Raw genomic sequence first — 14,622 nt, forward strand, 5'->3', positions numbered from 1 at the left:
AGCTGGAGTCCTCCTGTTTTATCCGTGAGGACACTCGGACTGGCGAGGTCAAGTGTCACATCGGGGAAGGCATGTACCTAGGAAGTGGCTCAGCCAGCACTCACGTCCGTGCCCGTCAGAGCCCGGAGCCTGTCCTCCAGCCACGGTCCTGATGTCGCTGTGCCCTCTACCTGCGCGGGCAGGACAGCGATTGTAAAACTGTGCTTGTGTTCGCCGGTGAGCCTGACCGTCTCGGCAGCACGTTGCTGGTCCCATTCCGTTCCCGGTGTTAGATTTCTGGACAGAGGCTACTGTCTTTTGTTGATAAGCAAATTTTTATCCTTACTTGATAAGTTACAGAGAGTGGATGTTAGTATTTCTATTGCAGTGTTATACCCAGAGCACTTAATAACCTTGTCCAGCTTTATAGCCCAATTTAGGTGTGGGGCTGGGCTTAGAACCAGGTTTTCTTGCTTTCAAATGTTGCACCTTTTCCCCCTTTGCTGCTTTGTACCTTCAGCCCCAACACTGAGTTACCCTACCTAGGCCCAAAGAACTCTAATTGAATTTCGTAAAAATACTGCCAAGCACCAAACCAACAAACACAAGCTGCAATTTACTTAAGATATTATAGAGAAATGGGCCCATCATGAGGAATTTTTTAAAAGATTGCCACAGCCTTGTGTGGTGGGCTGCGAATCTTGACATTTTTTTTTTATTAAACAGGTTTAACCTCTGGCTTTTAACTGTCAGTAATAGGTCTCACCACTTCCTGATTGTAAAACTTGCTACAAAGCTACGGTCCTCAACACGGTGCATTACTGACGTGAAGACAGACGTGTAGACGGTGGAGTAGAGAGCCCAGAGAGAAACCCTCGCGTGGGTGGGGGGAATGGTTTTCATTAAGAATGCTAGGACGTGGAAAGGGCAAGGACAGTCTCTTCAACAAATGGTGCTGGGAAACTGGGCACCCACAAGCAGAAGGAGAAAGTCGAACCTTTATACCATCGAGTAAAAAATTAACTCACAATGGATCAAAGACTCAAGAACAAAAACGATAAAGCCGTTAGAATAAAACATGGGGGAAAGCTTCATCACACAGAATGTGGCCGTGATTTCTTAGGTGACGCTGAAAACACAGGCAACAGAAATGAAAACATAAATCAGAGTAACCCCTCTGTGCGGCAGGACGCTACCGAGAGTGAGAGGCAGCCTACGGGACGGGAGAAGACGTTTCTACAAATCCTGTATCTGGGAAGAGCTTAGCCTCCAGAACATGTAAACAAAACTGCAGTTCAGCAACACCCAAAAATAGAAGGTTAAGAAACGGGCAGAGGACCTGAATAGACACTTCCCCAGAGAAGCTGTGCGGGAGGCCAGGAAGCACCTGAAAAGATGCTCCACACCCCTGCTCGTTCGGGGACGAGTCTGGTAAAACCGCCGTGACACAGCACGTCGGCACGGCGGCAAGAAGGAGGAGATGGGAACCTCGGCGCTGCCGGTGGGGACGTCCCCGGTGCAGCCGCTGGAAAACGGTCTGGGGTGCCCTGGGCAGCTCACCCAGAACTACCACGTGATCCAGCAGGCCCCCTCCCCTTCCCGAAGAAGTGAAAGCAGGGGCTTGAGAAGTACGTCTACGCCAGTATTCAGAGCAGCGTTATTTACAAAACCAAACGGGGGAAGTAACTCAAGTGTCCGTGGACAGATAAGCGGAGAAACGGAGTGTGTACACGCAGGACTATCACGCAGCCCTAAAAAGGACACCAAACCCTGGGTGGGCCTGGGGGGTTTTATGCTACGTGAAACGAGGCAGCCACCAGGGCCAACGTAGCAGATGCTTAGGCCAGTGAAATTCTAGGGGACAGAAGCAAGGGGGCTGGAGGGAGGGGTTGGGGGAGGAGGAGAGGCTGGGCCAGGGCTGGGGAACTGGCGCTTCAGTCGAGGAAGGCGAGAATCCTGGGGCTGGTTCTGGATGGTGGGGGCTGCACGGCGGGACGGAGGTCCTTACTGCCACTGAGCCGTGCGTTTGGAAATAGCTGAGACGGTCCGTTGTAAAGCGATGTCCCCCTCAGCTCCAGTTTGCTGGACAGTCTTAGGCTCTCAGTCGAGTGACTCGTTAAAAGTTCTGTGTGGCTCCAGACTGTTGAAGTTCCCTGACGATAACGAGGACACAGCAAAGCACATCTGTTCAGCTAAGATGCCAGGAGAAATTGGGGGGCCTGGTTTTGACAGAATAAACTGTGCAAGGAGGTTTCTCGGCAAAGGCTGATGTGAATTGTGTGAGGGGAGCTACTCAGTTCTGTTAAACATCATCGTGTGGTTAGCGTCGGGCACGTGCATATCGGTGCTTTAATTAAACAAACGTGACGATAGCCGTCAATGGATCACAACCTTCTGTTGCAATAAACAGAATTTTTTACCCTCTTTCAAAATGACTTTTGAATAAAACATAGTTTTCCCCAGAATAATGAGCATATTCAGTCTTTGACAAAAAAATTTAGACATTTTTCATGTGGGTGACCTTATTAACGCAGTTTGGGGAATTACCTTGGGCCTTTCAAAGGCATTTATGTGCCTAAGCTGAATAGTGTTTTGGGATGTGTGGTGGGAGCGTCGGAAGATAGGAAGATGCTTGCAGTATGAAAGCATATACAGGCACGTTAGTGATAATTAGCGTGTCTATAAGTGGGAGAGTGAAAGGGGCCCCAAGGAGGCGTAGCAGTGGGAGATGCGCTATCTGGGAAGGGGAGAGAGCGAGCTTTCTCATTCGGGAGGAGCCCGCCACCTGAGAAGTCTTCCCAGAGAGAAACCAGCTTGCAGGCCGGCGTGGAAGGAGCCGAGGCAGGAAGGTGTGCCGTGCACAAGCGGGGGTGCGGCCGCCCCTGGCACGGGGGAGCCGCGGGCGGGCTAAAGCAGGAGGAATCGATCTAACGAGGTGGGACTCGCAGATGCTGGGGACTCGCAGATGCTGGGGATGCGCCTCCGCGTCTGGGCTGCTGCCGTGCCCCGTGGGTAACCAGGTCTGGTGAATCCTCAGAGGAACACGTGGAGCAGGGAGTGGAGGGGGCTGCGTGGCTTTTTGAGAACCAGACCCCCGAGTGTGTGGGCTGCGGGGGGTCACTGCGGAGCCACCGGCAAGACGGGGCGTGTGACTGGTTCGGAAATGGAAGGAGGGCTTCCCGTCTTGAAATGGCAACACCAAACAACAACAAAAACTTTCCGGTTTTATTCTGAGTCTTCAGGTGTCTGACCCCTTCTGTCCATTACTCTGATGTTGCTGAGAGAGAGAATAATGTCCAGTTTTATGTTCTGTCTGTGTTTACGTTACGGTGGCACGTGGCATTTCATCCTACTTAGCACAGCTCTGCAGGGTTATGTCACGTAGCACCGTCAGCACGAGCCACAGCGACACGGCCACAGCGTTTGAAATCCCAGGTCAGGCCGGTGTTCGCCTGACCGAGCTGGGCTGGTTCCAGCCCCGGATCGCACATACAGGACGGGTCTGGGCTGGCAGTGTCACTGTGTTGCTCCCGGTTCTCTGCTACGGGTGAGGACGCCCCTCCCGGACAGGTGCTTCAGGAAGACAAGTCCGTGTTTACCTGGTCCCTTAGGAACAGGTGCAGCCGTCAGCTTTGGATGGAAGCTCGACGTCTTCTGTGTTTTTACTGCAGCTGGAACGACTCCCTCAGACTTCTTGGTCTGTCTCAGGGAGAGGAGCCCGTGGCCGTGGTTCTCGGGAAACTTGCGAACTCTCACTTGAATATTGTTGCTTTGCCGACTGCAGATCTAACAGCAGGTGCTGTGACCTCAGCCTACCAGTTGAAGGCAGGACACCTGGGGCTAAGATAAACCTCAGAGACGTACAAATAAACCCTCTTATTCCTTCTGGAAGGTCCTGCTAATGGTTGCCTGCCCTCTGGCTGGGACAGAATAAGTCACTTCTCAGGGTTTCTCAAACACAGTTCATCAGTACTGCGGGATGGCTGTTACTGGCCTTACAGGGCTTTTGTCTCTCATTTTGCCAGTTTTAATCAACTGCAGGAATGCCATAGAGAAAGGAAACCTTCAGTTAATCCCAAACTTAATTTTTTTTCCAGCAGCTCTCCTGTGTGGCAAAATTTCCAACATGGCCAAATTTAAGATGTGGCCCGTTCTGTTCCCACCTGCAGTCTGAATCCCTTTGTGCCAATTTGATTTCTTAAATATTGAGATAGAGCGTCTTATCCAGCTGTTCATGGCAAAACTAATAACTGCTAGGTAGGATATTATTGGAGAAAAAACTGGTTAAACTCCCGAGTGAGGTAATGCAGAAGTGATCTCTGCACCTTAAATCATGGGGCCTGTGAGCTTATGATCACGCAGCAAACAGTTGTCTGCGGGGAGGAGAGCAACACGGACGCGGGACCGGTGTGCGGGAGTGACAGGCTGGCGTGGGCGTGGGGTTCCGCAGAGCAGAGCGGGGAGTGTGGACGTAGGATGGCTACGGTTTGCCCAAGGAGGCTTCCTGAACGAGACAACGGGAAAGGCTGCCCCTGGAGGAGCCACAGCGACAGAGAAGCAAGTTTGGGTCCACGGCCGACGGGGTCCACGGCAGACGGGGTCCATGGCAGACGGGATCCACGGCAGACGAGCTGCACGGACACTTACGTTGGATGACGTATTTGTGGGATAGTAGGTGCCAACATAAAGGAAAGTTTTGACAAATGTGCATAAAACACTAACTGGCAATAAAAACAAAACAGAAATTACATCAAGTCTTTGCGTCAGGTGTGAGAGTTAATGCTATCAGATATATTTAAAATTCATCGTGATTTTAGGGCACGTGTGAAAACACAGGTAAATAGGCAAGGGGAACGAAAGTGCTTGATGTAAGGAAGAGTCATCACAAGCCATCCTGTGGAAAAGTCATTCATCATTAAGACAGCCTCAGGGCTATCAGCAACGTAGTTTAAAAATCACACTATCCGTGGGGATTTAAAGTGACCCAACTTGGATAACTCCATGCGAATTGCGCCCTCCACTCCCGAGGCCGCGTGGGAAGGCAGTGGGTAGAACAGGGGAGCGGGCGTTCACGGAAGCCTCCTGTGTGAGGTCCAGGCTGGTTAACGTTCACGTCTGCAGCCGTGCGCCGGGCCTCACGCTGAGCCCTTACCGCCTTCTCAGGTGACCTTCCTCACGACACTAGGACACAGGTAGGAAAACTAAGGCCCAGAGGGGCTAATACTGGCCTGGGACCAGAGCAGAGTCCTGTGTGGGTCCACCTGGGACTGTCAGCCCGCCCTCGGGAGGAAGCACACTGGCGAAGGCCACGTGGGCACACGAGGGAGCACCTGCTGAGCCCAGGAGAACGGTGAGAAGAAGGTGGTGTTGCCCCATGATGGCTCACAGTGAGCAAAGGTGCACGGTAGGGAAGGTGATGTGCAAACAGTCGGGATGGCTATATCCCTGGGCGATTCTAGATGACCATCAGTAACGTGTGCAGCTCCGCATACATTAAGGGAAGAGTACATGTTAATTACCGAAAGGTATTATCCGGTACACACCTAATTTTCGCTCCAGACTCTATTCTTACTTAGAGCGTGAGCCCTGCAGACTGTGGCGATTTGCCTCCCTCTTTGGTATTTTGAAAGCTGGTGGCATCAATTGGATGGTTAATCCCTCCCGCTCTGTGTCCATGCAGGTGGCGCTGGTGTTCCCCAACAATGACCCTGCTGCGTCCATGGTGGCCTTCTACGGCTGCCTGCTGGCCGAAGTTGTTCCTGTGCCCATTGAAGTCCCACTCACGAGAAAGGTAAAGAGCGTGTGGTTAGTCAGGCCTGTCACCACTGGGGAGTGTCAGGCTCGGCCGCAGTGGAACGTTCTGTTGTGAGGTCAGAATACGTAGGCGGCTGTTTTTTAAATGGCTTTTCATTTCAGCAGGATGTGGATCAAGAAGCACAGAGATGTTTTTGTTGTTTCTGAGGCTCTGTGCAGGTTTTCGTCAGCCGTGTTGGTAGAGGGAACAGTTCCTGACAAGCACACCTCAGCGGCAGGATTTAGCATGGGCAGCTCCCCGGGGGTGGAGCTTCTGGGCGATGGTAACAGAGCGCTGATGGGGGCCGTGCAAGACGGTGGTGCAGGAAGATGCGGAGCTCACCTCTTCCCGTGGTCAGCCCACATCTACAGCTACATCTGGAACAACTCCCTCTAAAAAAAGACCTGAAAACGAGCTGATCAGCTCCTTCACGTAAAGTGAGGGCAGTGGGAGAGGCAGAGATGCTGTCTCACCAAACGCCCCACCCCTGCACTGCAACCCACACGTGGGAAGGATCTCACAAATTTGGAGCACTCTCCTGGAGTGAGGGTTTCGTGCCCAAAGTCAGGCATTCCAATCCTTGGAGCCTGCACCAGGGAGATGAGCTCCCCAGACACCTGCCTTTGTAAACATTAGTGCTTGCGTCCAGCATCCTCATGGAGCTCACGCTCAACTCACTTGTCCCACGGCCCCGTGCAAAAGGAGCAGTTTGAAAAGTGATTGCGCTCTGTGTGAAGAAGAGTCATTTGCTAATCTTAGAGCATCTTCCAGAGGGGCAGGGTGGGGACTCTCTGGGGACAGAGGCACAGATATGCACCATTTTTGCGCTTTGCTTCTACCTTGGTACTGTGGCTCTGCTAAAGCCACCAGGTGTACCCAGGCCCCCGTGCACGCCTGCTGCATCAGTGAAGCCAGTGTGCACGCCACAGCCCCACACTCTCCTGGTGCCTTGCTAGAGCTGGCAGGTGCACACAGACCACACGGGGAACACCCATGCATGCCCGGCTCTGGTAGCCCGGGGGCTTGCACATCTGGGCCCCACAGGACTGTATCACTTGGAGAGAGTTCTTGACAGTTGGCCACCCCAGGGCACTGCACGGACAGCACCCTGAAACACATGCCCAGTCTGTCTGTGATCAAGGTCTATTTACTTGTCCTGGGGCTGCAGCATGAGGCACAGGCTTCAGGTTTGGCACACATTTGGAGACTACGGAGGGACTCTCAAGAAACACAGATGGGGGACAACTTCGCACTCTCCCTTGACCTTGCTATAGCTCATGGGCACCTCCCAGAAAGAAGCTATACACTCATCTGGAGCCCTGATGCTTGGAACTGTAGCCCAGGAGACCCTCCAGACGTCCTGGTCTGGAGGCCAGCAGGGTTATGATGGTGATCCCACAGGACTGTATATATTAACGTACATTGAAAGCTGCTGCCTAAGAACCTGGCTTCTGGTCAGCCTGAAACTGGGTGCTCAGTAGATTCCTCCCTTTGGAATGTGGACGGGTCTTGGTACACCCTCAACAATGGGAACATATCAGGAATAAATCTGGCTGCTTAGAGAATCAGAAAAGTTCAAGAGACAACCAAGGACCAGGCTGCATGTGAAGAGTCATCACTTGCACGGAGACACTGGGAGAGGTGGCTGCTCCCCTTAGTACAGAGTCAAACAAAATGAAGACACAGAGGAATTTGTTTCAGAAAAAAGAACAAGAGAAAACCTTAATGAAGTGGAGACAAGTAATTTACCTGATAAGTAGTTCAAAGTAATGGTCATAAAGACAGTCACTGAACTCCAGAGAAGAATGGATGAACACAGTGGGAACTTCAACAAGGAGATGGAAAACAGAGGGAATACCAGACAGGAGTCACAGAGCTTAAGAATAACATAACCGGGGCGCCTGGGTGGCACAGCGGTTAAGCGTCTGCCTTCGGCACAGGGCGTGATCCCGGCATTATGGGATCGAGCCCCACATCAGGCTCTTCCGCTATGAGCCTGCTTCTTCCTCTCCCACTCCCCCTGCTTGTGTTCCCTCTCTCGCTGGCTGTCTCTGTCAAATAAATAAAATCTTAAAAAAAAAAAAAAAAAAAAAAAACAATAACATAACCGAACTGAAGAATGCCCTGGGAAGTTCCCACTCGATGAAGCAGAAGAAAGCATCAGTGATCAAGAAGACAGGACAGTAGACCTCACACAGAGCAGCAAAAAGAAACGAAATCAATTTATTTTAAGTTAAGATCACTTCAGGGACCTGTAGGACAACATCAGGTGGAACAGCATTCATATTAGGGAGTCTCAGAAGGAGGGGAAAGAGAGAGGGGCAGAAAATGTGATTGCAGAACTAATAGCAGAAACATCCCTAACCTAGGGAAAGAAACAGACATCCAGGTCCAGGGAGCCTGGGGAGCTGACAGTAAGATGAATCCAAAGAGTTCACAGCAAGACACATTATAATTAAAATGTCAAATGTTAATGAGAGAATCTTAAAAGCAGCAGGAGAAAAACAATGTGTTACATACAAGGAAACTGCTAAGGCTCTCAGCAAATTTTTCAGCAGAAACCTTGTGGGCCAGAAGGGAGCAGCTGGATATATTCAAAGTGCTGAAAAGAAAACCTACCATCAAGGATGCTCTGCCCAACGGTGACAATTCTGTCATTCAGAATTGAAGGAGGGATGGTTTTCCAGACAAGCAAAACCTCAAGGACTTCATCACCGCTAAACAGGCCCTATGAGAAATGTTAAGGGACTTCTTTAAGCTGAAAAGAGAGGGCATTGATTAGTAACAAGAAAATAAATCAGAGTATAAATCTCACTGGTAAAGGTCAATGTAGAGTAAAGGTAATGGATTAATTACTTAATAAAACTAAAACTTAGAAGGTTAAAAAGACAAAAGTAGTAAAAATCATGAAAACTCCAATACTTAGTTAAGGAATACACAAAGTAAAAAGATGTAAGTGTGATATGAAAACATTAAATAGGAGGAGGGCAGGTAAAGTCAGTTTTAGAGTATGTTCACACTTAAGTTGCTATCAAATTAAAATAGACTAAGATACACACACACGTGTGTGTGTGTGTGTGTGTGTGTGTGTAGACTGTTGTATGTGAACCTTACGGTGACCAACAAGCAAACACCTCTAGTAGAGACACGGAATATAAAGGGAAAGGAATCTAAGTGTAACACCAAACAAAGTCATCAAATCACAAAGGAAAAAGAGAGGAACAAAGGGACAGAGAGGCCCTACCGAAAACAAGCCAGAAAATAATTAACAAAATGGCAATAGGAATCTACTTATCAGGAGTTACTTCAAATGTAGAAGGACTAAATTCTCTAATCAAAAGACAAAGAGTGAGTCAATGGGAAAAAAGCAAGAGCAATCCTTATGCTGCCTTCAAGAGACTCACTTCAGACCCAAGGACACACAGAGGCTGAAGTGAAGGGTTGCAGAAAGATATTCCATGGAAGTGCAAATGGGAAGAAAGAGGAAGAGCTGTAGTTACACCAGACAAAATAGACTTTACAACAAAGACTGTTAACAAGAGACAAAAAGGGGGATTACATAATGATAAAGGGATCAATCCACGAAGACGACATAACATTTGTAAACATTTACGTACCCAGCATAGGAGCACCTAAATATATAAAGCAAATATTAATAGACCTAAAGGGAGAAATGCAGTACAGCAGTAGTAGGGGACTTTGATATCCCACTACACCAGTGGACTTAATTTATGTAGAACATTCCATCCGTAAGCAACAGGTTACACATTCTTCTCAAGGGCATTTGGAATGTTCTCCAGGATAGATCCCATGTTAGGCCACAAAGCAAGTCTCAGTAAATTTAAGAAGAGTGAAATCCTATCAAGCATCTTTTCTGACCCACAGTGGTATGAAACTAGAAATCAGTTACATGAAGAAAACTGGGAAATTCACAAATATGTGGAGATTAAACAACGTGCTACTGAACAACCAGTGAGTCAATGAGGAGCTCAAAGGAAAAGGTGGGGGGAAAAAAAAAAAAGAACAGCTTGAGACCAGTTTAAAAAAAAAAAAGAACATACAAAATCTGTAAATTCAGAAGAAGTGGTTCTAAGAAGGAAGGTCATAGTGATACAGGTCTACCTTAGTCCATGAGAAAAATGTCTAATAATCTAAACTTAAACCTCAAGGAACTAGAAAAAGAGCAAATGAAGCCCAGAGTTAGTAGAAGGAAGGAACAAAGATCATCGTGGGAATAAATGAAATAGAGACTATAACGAGACTAGGGGAGAAAAATCAATGGCACTAAGAAGCTGGTTCTTTCAAAAGATAAGCGAGGTTGATACCCTTTCAGCTGGACTCAGCAAGGAAACAAGAGGACAGGTCTCCAATATAATCAGAAATGAAACAAGTGACAGCCGACACCAGAGAAGGACAAAGGGTTATGAGAGACTCCTGGGAACAACCGTATGCCAACACATTGGACCCCAGTTCCTGTATACCTTCACTCTCCAAGGCCGAGTCATGAAGAGCTAGAATATCTGAATACCGGTTAGTAGTAAGAAGAGTGGCTCTGATCAGCAACCTCCAGCAAACAGAAATCCAGGACCGGAGGGCTTCACTGGTGAATTCCACCAAACATTCAAACAGATTTAATACCTATCCTTCTCAGACTCTTCCAAAACATTGAGAGGAAGGGAAGCTTCCAAACTCATTTTACAAGGCAGCTTTACCCTGATACCAATACCAGATAAGGACGCCATAAGTAAACAAAATTACAGGCCAATATCCCTGATGAACATACATGCAAAAATCCTCAACCAAATATTAGCAAACGGAATGCAATAATACATTAAAATGATCATATTCCATTATTTAGTGGGATTTAGTTCAGGGATGCGTGGATGGGCCAACATTCATGAATCAGTGTGACACGCCACATTAACAAAATGAAGGTTAATCATATGATCATAGATACAGGAGAAGCATTGGCAACATTCAAAAATTTTTTTACGTTTTTTTTCAAATTCTAGCTAGTTAACATGCAGAGTTACATTACTTTCAGGTGTACAGTGTAGTGATGCAACAGTCCCGTACAACACCTGGTGCTCATCAAAGCAAGTAAACTTCTTCATCCTCATCACCTGTCTCACATCTCACCCATACTCCAGCACCCCCCTCCCCAACCATCAGTGTGTTCTCTACACTTAAGAGCCTGTTTCTCGGTTTGCCTCTTTTTCCCACCTTTGCTCATTTGTTTTGTTTCTTAAATTACACATATGATTGAGTCATATGGTCTTTGTCTTTCTCTGACTGACGTATTTCACTCAGCATAATACTCTCTAGCTCCATCCATGTTGTTGCAAATGGCAAGATTTCATTCTTTCTGATGGCTGAATAATATTCCATTATATATACCATATCTTCTTTATCCATTCATCAGTTGATGGACATCTGGGCTGTTTCCATAATTTGGCTTTTGTGGATAATGCTGCTTTAGACATCAGGGTGCATGTATCCCTTTGAATTAGTATTTTTGTATTCTTTGGGTAAATATTTACTAGTGCAACTGCTGGATGGTAGGGTAATTCTATTTTTAACTTTTTGAGGAACCTCCATACTGTTTTCCAGAGTGGCCGCACCAGTTTGCATTCCTACCCACAGTACAAGAAGGTTTCCCCTTTCTCCACATCCTCGCCAACACCTGTTGTTTCTTGTGTTTTTTATTTTAGCCATTCTGACAAGTGTGAGGTGGTATCTCATTGTGGTTTTGGTTTGCATTTCCCTGGTGATCAGTGGTGGTGAGCATCTTTTCATGTGTCTGTTGGTCATCTGTATGTCTTCTTCAGAGAAATGTCTATTTGTCAACATTCATTTTTGATTTAAAAAAAAACTCAGCAAAGTGAAGCTAGAGGGAATACGCTTCAAAATAATAAAGGCCATGTATGACAAGCCCACAGCTAACCTTTCACTCACTTGTGAAAAGCTGAAAATTTTTCTTCTCGCCACTTCTATTCAACATAGAATTGGAAGTCCTAGCCAGAGTAGTTAGGCAAGAAAAAGATGTAAGTGGCATCCAGATCGTTAAGGAAGAGGTAAAACAATCTCTATTTGAGGATGACATGATTTTAGAAGACTCTACAAAAAAACTATTCCGATTATTCAGCGAATTGAGTAAAGTTGTAGGGCAGAAAATCAACATATAAGAATTGATTTCATTTCTATATGTTAACAGTGAACAACCAGAGAAATTAAGAAAACAATCCCATTAATACTTACGTCAAAAAGAGTAAAATACCTAGGAATAAATTTAACCAAAGGGAAGAAAGACCTATACTCTGAAAATCATAAGACATTGATGAAAGAAATTGAGGAAGACACAAATGGAAAGATATTCCATGCTTATGAATTGGGAGAAATAATATTGTTAAAATGTCCATATTACCCAAAGCAATCTACAGATTCAGTGCAATCTGAATATTAAAATTCCAATGGCACTGTACACAGAAATAGAACAAACATTCCATAAATTTATATGGAACCACAGAAGACCCCAAGTAGGCAAAGCAATGTTGAGTAAGAAGAACAAAGCTGGGGACACCTGGCTCCCTGGTTTTAAATTACATTACATAGCTGTAGTAATTAAAACAGTGCGGTATTGTCAAAAAACAGATAGTAGGTTAGTAGAATGTAATAGCCCAGAAATAAACCCACACATATATTGCCAATTAATTTAGGACAAAAGATCCAAGAATACACAATGGGAAAAAGACAGTCTCTTTAATAAATCACATTGGGGAAATTGGACAGCCACATGCAAAAGAATGAAACTACACCCCTATCTTACCCGCTACACAAAAGTTACCTCAGAATGGATTAGAGACTTGAATGTAAGACCTGAAACCATAAACTCCTAGAAGAAAACATGGGCTCCAAGTAAGCTGCTTGACATCAGTCCTGGTGGTGATTTTTTAGATCTGACACCAAAGGCAAGGACAACAGAAGCAAAAGCAAACACGTGGAACGGCGTGCAGAGCAAAGGAAGCCATCAGCACAAGGCAAAGGCAGGGTGCCATTCCTACGGAAAGGGAGAAAATGCTTGCAAATTGTGTATCTGATAAGGGATAATATCCAAAATATATCTAGAATTCATACCACTCAATAGCAAAAGACACAATCCAATTAAAAAAGAGGGAGAATATCTGAAAAGACATTTTTCCAAAGGACACACATAGACGGCCAATAGGCCAAAGACACGCAGCATCACTAATCATCGTGGAAATGGGATTTAAAGTCACAATGAGGGGCGCCTGAGTGGCTCACTCAGTTGAACGTCTGCCTTGGGCTCAGGTCATGATCCCAGGGTTCTGGGATCGAGTTCCACATGGGGAGCCTGCTTCTCCCTGTTCCTCTGCCTGCCACTCCCCCTGCTTGTGCTCACTCTCTCTCTGTCAGATAAATAAATAAAATCTTTAAAAAACACACACACACAATGAGGTATCACTTCATACCTTTTGAAATGGCTAATATTAAAAAGATAAGAAATAGCAAGGATTAGCAAGGATGTAGAGAAAAGGGAACCCTCGTGCATTGTTGGTAGGAATGCAAACTGGTGCAGCCACTGTGGAAAACAATATGAAGGTTCCTCAAAAATTAAGAATAGAGCTACTGTACAATCCAGCAATTACAGTAGGTATTTTTCTAAACAAAAATGAAAACACTAATTTGAAAAGATATATACACCCCTATGTTCATTGCAGCATTATTTACAGTAGTCAAGACAGGGAAACAACCTAAGTGTCCATCAGTGGATGAGTGGAGAAGAAAAGGTGGTGTACACGTCCATCACTCAGCCATAAGAAGGGATGAGATCTTGCCATTTGCAATGACGTGGAGGGACCTTGATATGCCAGTTGAGATAAGTCAGAGAAAGACAAGCACCATATGATTTCTCTTAAATATGGGATCTAAAAAACAAAAAACAAACTCATAGATAGAACAGATTAGTGGTTGCCAGTGGCGGTGGTTGTGGGGAGTGTGAAATGGCTGAAGGGGATGGACAGGCACAGACTTCAGTTTAAATAAATCAGTCGGTATATGGTGACTGTATACAGTGATAGTACTGCACATTTGAAGGGTGTCAAGAGAGTAAATCTTTAAAGTTCTTTTCTTTCGTAGTGATAATTTTGCAGTGTATACAAATATTGAATCATTGTTTTACATCTGAAACTAATAGAATGTTATATGTCAATTATACCTAAATTTAAAAAAAAAGAACATTGAGTTTAGTAATCTGTCAGTATCTCAGTGTTTGATTATCTCATTCCTCAGGATCATTACATGAGAAATCTGGATAGATGATAGGGTGTTGGTTGTTGCTCATGTTTTGGTGTTTGAACATTGTGGAGTCCCGTGCTCACCTATGATTTGCCAGATGTAATTCTAAATCTTGCTGTTACAGCGTAGTCAAGTATAAGAAACATATGTTGTACATATCCCACATATCAGTGTTTTTTCGTCCGCGTGAATGACGTTCCATAGTAAAGCAAAGGTACAGAAACTTCAGGAAGAGACAAGGGGAGGAGACTCTACTAGGGTTGACATTGGTGGTCCCTGAAGACAGATGGTCTGATGTCATCCGAGGAGGGGGAGCCGAGAGCCATGAGGTGTGGGCCCCCAGTCACTGGTTATGTTCTGTGTTATGCCCTTGGACCCTGCACTGGATTGATCCAGTCTTCATTCGGCACATTGTCAGGCACAGACTGTGTGCGATCCTGCTCCTAGCTCCAAAATGTCATGGTTTACATGTGCCCAGGCTCAGAGTTTCCAGAGAACTTTCTGGGTGTCTGTGGCCGCTCTGACACTCAGCG

The 14,622-nt window shown here is 46.1% G+C and overlaps 1 protein-coding gene across 4 annotated transcripts in view; it reads left to right on the forward strand.

Moving 5' to 3' along the window:
- The window catches only part of DIP2C (disco interacting protein 2 homolog C), a 387,541-nt gene that overhangs the window by 267,678 nt on the left and 105,241 nt on the right, over positions 1 to 14,622 (forward strand). For all 4 annotated transcript variants that reach the window (XM_040645478.1, XM_040645479.1, XM_040645480.1 and 1 more), the window contains one exon: positions 5,660 to 5,770. In XM_040645478.1, the coding sequence (XP_040501412.1) occupies positions 5,660 to 5,770 (111 nt within the window). The remainder of the gene's footprint in view (positions 1 to 5,659; positions 5,771 to 14,622) is intronic.

Source organism: Ursus maritimus, unplaced genomic scaffold, assembly GCF_017311325.1.
Source record: "Ursus maritimus isolate PB19 unplaced genomic scaffold, ASM1731132v1 scaffold_31, whole genome shotgun sequence".
Lineage (NCBI taxonomy): Eukaryota > Metazoa > Chordata > Mammalia > Carnivora > Ursidae > Ursus > Ursus maritimus.